The sequence below is a fragment of the Strongylocentrotus purpuratus genome, unplaced genomic scaffold, assembly GCF_000002235.5.
Source record: "Strongylocentrotus purpuratus isolate Spur 01 unplaced genomic scaffold, Spur_5.0 spur5_scaffold_21, whole genome shotgun sequence".
Lineage (NCBI taxonomy): Eukaryota > Metazoa > Echinodermata > Echinoidea > Camarodonta > Strongylocentrotidae > Strongylocentrotus > Strongylocentrotus purpuratus.
In genome coordinates this window covers 28,123,425-28,128,903 of record NW_022145607.1, presented here as the reverse complement: position 1 = coordinate 28,128,903, position 5,479 = coordinate 28,123,425, and the positions used below count along the sequence as shown (strand labels likewise).

General features: G+C 42.0%; 1 protein-coding gene across 1 annotated transcript; it reads right to left on the bottom strand.

The window, feature by feature from the left end:
• Window positions 1-571: 571 nt before the first annotated feature.
• Window positions 572-2,672, bottom strand: LOC105444773. The gene is made up of 3 exons (XM_011679455.2): window positions 2,352-2,672; window positions 1,445-1,648; window positions 572-781 (listed from the first exon to the last, which is right to left on the bottom strand). The coding sequence occupies exons 1-3, from the start codon at window positions 2,564-2,566 to the stop codon at window positions 664-666; spliced, it is 537 nt and encodes a 178-aa protein (XP_011677757.2). The 5' UTR covers window positions 2,567-2,672; the 3' UTR covers window positions 572-663.
• Between the last annotated feature and the right edge of the window lie 2,807 nt (window positions 2,673-5,479).

Sequence of the window (5,479 nt, the reverse complement as noted above, 5' to 3'; positions counted from 1 at the left end):
CATTACGCTGTTTATCGCAATATCGTCAGATAAACTGCTCTTTTTGAAGCAAAGACAAGTGTTCCAATTTGTTTACTAGATTAAGCAAATGTTCTACGATATGATTTCTTATTGCCGACAGAGTCATATTGCATTCAACGAATTAACAAACCCGGATGTGTTCTTTGAACATCATCATCATCCACTCATGCTTGCGCCACGTACGTCGAAACTAGTTTAATGTGTGTCAATCTTACCAGAACTTGTTAAATATATACGCTTCATTGGGGCGCTAATAATGTTCCACAAAATATCGAATTCTAGACATCGGGAATGGTTACAGCGTTGCAATCGAACCGGAGAGTTTGTTCATCATCTATTTTTATTCAATGGCGGAGGGGGGGGGGGGGGTCTCAGAATACGTCACATGATTTGATGAAACCGTCAGGAGGCTATACTGAAGGGCTGATGCCATGTTACCGATCATGAAAAAGATGAAACTAGTCTGTCTATGAAAGATATAATCGGTGGTACTCAACGATGAAATCAGTCTGTATTATAAGGAAGCTGTAGAACTCAACGATTTAAGCTAATGCGCAGGTCTAGGATCCAATGCCTTGAGTGATCTTTTGGAGCAAGGCCACTGGTCTTGTAAATCGTTGCACGTCGTCTTGCTTCTTAAGATCAGAGGCGCCATAATGCGATGATGACGATGAGGATGATCTGGAGGATGATGAGGACCACGAGTGTGTTGACCTTGAGTGATGTGCGTTGAACACGACGTCGCTTGTCGCCAAGTCTCCTAAAGAAAGTTTAGTCAAAATCCAATTCATCGATCATGACACGTCTTAAATTGATTTAAACGAAGGACAATGATGTAACATATTAAAACGCCACTGCACGAGTTATAGCTACTTGCGCCCTTGATATAGCAAACAATTCCTAATCGGTGACCATTGGTCCCCCATGATCCCCTTTTTCTTATGTTAATTTAGAGCTGATTTGATGAGATAACCACCTGTCGGTGACCATGCAGGGAGGTCTCCTGGCAAAACTGGTGCAGAGGGGCTTTAAAAGGCGAATGTCCCGTTAAAGGCGCGTTCAGATATGATGCGGTGAACTGCCGTAGAAAAGAAAACCTGCTGCGGTTATGGAAGGAGAAGGTAGGCGGCCCAAGCTCACCCTCTTTTAAAACTTATGTCACATACTTCAAAGTAAAGCGAAGAATTTATCCTTCCCCGTCTTTCTTTTTTTTTAAAGGAAGAAACTTGGGTTAACCGTTGGCTAAACCGGTGAACCACTGATAAATCATCTTTATCCTAAATCATTTCAGTGACCTGTTGCTACAGAATTTTCTTTAAAAAAAAACAGATGGTAGATAGATGTGGTGTTTTCTTTAGACCTTTAGATAACTCTGAACTACTACATGTATGTTCTAAACCCCAAGTTTGTTTTGTTTTCTCACCTGTCTCGTTGCTCTTTCTGAAGAGTTTGTTCTTTCATGATGCGGTGATCGAGAAGCTTGATCTCGCCCGTGGCTGATTTAAGCATGATGTCGGTCTTCCATTTGCGACGTCTCAAGGTTTGGAGTGCTGACTCGACCGCTCGAGATCTTGCATCTAGAGCTTTGTCGTCTTCCGCGATCTTACAGCAGCCAAGGAGGAACTCTCTGTCGGGATGGAATGGAAGAGATTTAGACAGACTGATCATAAATAAGTGTTCAGTGCCCAGTTTCATTAAACATTTTATTTTATATATATTCAGTGTCACAAGTTTGATCACAGCCAACCTAATGATGATAGTGCTTTACAGCCAGGGACCCGTTTCACAAAGCCCTTTTTCAATGAAAAATGACAAAAATCAGTGACAAATCTGTTGATAACCAATCAGAAGCAAGGATTTCAGTAGCTTATAACGAAAATTTTCATTTGTCACTGATGACAAGTTTTGTGAAATGCCCCCCCCCCCCCCAGGATATCAGTGATGGTAATCCGTTATTGATTATAAAAGTTATGAAACAGGGCGTAGCTTAACGTGATAGGGGGAACGACGTAAAAAGACAAAGGAACAGAGAAATTAGATCACATAAGAAGGCAATGTACAAAGAAGATGATCCGTCTCAACCCCTCCCCCTTAGTCAATTTTCATGTTCATTTGGTTCCATCCCTGCTATATGACAATTAACAAAGGTACATGTAGAAATAGTATTCGAACACCACCACTCACGGTGCCGTGTTACATGATATTCATGATACAAATAGTCAAGTGTATTTGTGGGCTTTTCCGGATCATTCACAATTTAAGGATGGAACCCAGTTTGGACAAGATTCTTTTTTATTTTCAAGATTATTGTACCCCACCCACATTCTTACCTGTAACGATTCTGTTCCTCGTGTAGTTCTTGTTTTGATCTCTCACTCTCCAATCGGGCGTCCCCTACTTCTTGCACGAGCTCTAACAATCGGCCTTCTTCTTTCGCAGTCTCTTTGTCGATGGCTGCCAGGTGACACGTTGCCATAGCGATTCTTTCCTTAAGATTACGTCTATCCATCCCCCTTCGTTGCTGGCCACTGTTCTCTACGGCCATGACGATGATGTCGTTGTTCTGGTATGGTAGTGGCTTATTTTTCACATCGAAATAGCCGTGATTCCAGTACGCACGTACACTATCAACAGCGCTAAAATCCCCTAAGAATCCATTCAGTTCTTTCTTTATGACAATATCTTGACAAGACGCGATTACATGTGGAACCTCTCGCTTGTTCTCCTTTGGATCAAATGTGGAAATGTCAGTAATAGTACACCAGTGCTCGAAATCCTCGGATACACTGTCAAGATAAAGTTCGACATGCTTGGCATTGTCTGATTCTTCTAATAATTTGCGTTCTTCGTCGCTTCGTCTGTCAGGCTCCCCCGACAGTAGGCCGGAATCCTGCAGTGTGTCCGATTCTGCATCGCTTTCGTTGAACCTAGCGACAACCCGATCAAGTGCGTCAGTTAAATCCACAGTGCTGGATCTTGGGGCCAGTAATTTGTTCATGGTCCTAGGATTCCTGGAAAGGTTGCTACCTGTTTGTACAGTTGAAGAGGCATCGTTTGCATATCGAATGGTGGTTTTCCTGGCTGTTTGGTTCCGAAGGACTTCTGATGGTTGTGTTTCATCTTCAGACTCTTCTTTTGAAGGCCGACACTTGCTTTCAATAACACTTTCCTTCAGGGTGGCATCATTCTCCGGATGAATGTTTCGATGCAATAAGAGCTTGTCTTCAATACCCTTCTGCGACCGGTGTTTCATTCTTGTCGTCATTGCCGAATTAACGTTCACTGCAGCGGCCTCTTCGGGATCACGTTCAGTTGGCTTTCCGAAATCCCCAGTTTCAGAAATGGTGCCTTCTGGGCTCTGTTGATTTTCAATTTTAATTTGCTCCTGTATGGCATCTCCTGCGTCAACTGGAAGAGAATCTATTCGTTCTGTAGATGCATGTAAGTGAACTACATTGGGTCTTCTATTGTCATAGCTACAAATGGGTTCCCGTGGAAGATGTGCCTCGTCACCGTCAGCCGTATGACTATCAGTGCCGGCATCTTTAGATACTCCGTCATTTTCTCCTTCGAATGCATTAACAATCTTATCATTCGCATCCTCATTTGAGTAACCTTTGCTATGTTCTTCACTCGGTGGTGATTGTTCTTCCAATTTTCCAGTCACCATCGAGGAGGCATCACGAGAGCTTTGCGAGTTGCCTAAGGTGCCATTCTCTCCTGCAATGATTTCACTGTGAACTGTATGTAATTCACTCGTTTGATCTCTATATACATTTTTGCATCGCATTTCCGTGTTGGTACCATCGCAACTGCGCTGTAGTGAACTCTCTTCCAGCTGTGGTTCGTGTTCCGCTTTGATTTGGGTTTCTCCATCTTCATTAGTGAGCATCCCAGCTTCTTCGAGCTCCACCTTTAGCGTCTTCAGTCGTTTCCGTCGATGCCTGAGTTGGCTCCTCTGAGAGGTATATCCCTGAAATGATAGGGTCGTTGGTTTCCCTTCGTCCGATACCCTCGTTTCAAATGTGTCCTTATGTTCCGGCGTACCTGACCTCGGGACCTTGTCTCTGATATGGATCGTTTCATCCTTGCCGTGATCTGCTTCTACCGTCGCTGATGTGGTGGTTTTATGTCTTCCTCCCTTTGAATCTTTCCGTTCTTCGCTTGCGTCTTCTTGGTCACGGTGGTCCTTGACGGCGAGAGTGTCCTCTGCGGAGGTGAAGAAGTCGTCCGAAGAATAGCTTTGAAAACATCTTGTTCGGGTCGTCTTGCACTTCCTGGGTTGATTGACAAGGGCATGGGGTATGGGGGTTCTATCATAGGGTGAGTCCTTGCTCGTATCGTGGGGTTCTCCTGATATTGCACTTCCGTTGCTATTTGAATCTTGATCTGTTTTGATTCTGTAATGAGAAGAATTGAAACATGATGCACGGTTTTGTGACTTTCAATATCTTCACAACAAATTGCATCAACTGCCAGGAGCAAAGGGGGAATAAACAGGCTCGTAAAAATTTGAAGAAATCTTTTTTTTTAAAGAGGTTTACACGGTTTGGACAGAGATCACAATGAGAATCTCAAATGGTGTCTTTCCAAATTTCAGGAAAACTTTGCCATTTATTTGAATACTGAAAGTTATCAGGAAATTATGTTTCACTTTGTTACACAGCTGCTCGACTACAACGTCAAACGACCAATTAGCGATTTGACGATACACCCGTTCTTCGTGATGTATACTTTCAAAAGATTCAAAACCTTATTGTTTGTCCCAATTTACCAAACTTCTCCTACTAAATATTTCTCCAGTTTTTATGTTGGCTTATGCACAATATGCATATGTAAACATTACATTGTTGCACTGAAAGTATCGAGCATAAAACGTGAATGTCCTTTGATATATTAGTAACTTATGAAAAATAGAGAAATATGTTGGTGACAATTTGAAGGAATAAAATCGGACCAAAATAAGTTTTTTTTTTTTTTAATAATGACCCGATTAAGCTTAAAATCACAGTAAAGCCAAAGGGGCCGAAGTTAAGCATATAAATAAACAGGTGATATCAATCGATCATCTTAGTTTTATTATGGATTTTCCACCAATTAGAATTTAACGTTAAGCTCTCAACGGTCTCGGTAAATAGGCTATTTATATCCAAGCATTTCTTTATATACTTTGTGATGCACGGTCTAAAGAAAGAGGTGAAACATTTCTTTTTAGACAGTTTCCTTCACTGGTATAAACAATCCTCCCAAAAGTTTATTTCTCTTTCATTTACCGTACCGACATAAATTATGAATGGCGGAGGGAGGGGGTCTTTCATCTACAGCTCAACCCCAGACACAGACATGCTTTAGTGAGGCACCTATAGCTCTAATCATTGGATTTTTTTTTTGTACTCAACAGATTCGTAAGGTAACACAACCAATATACCTATTGGCAGGTAAGCCTTGTGCTAAGCAA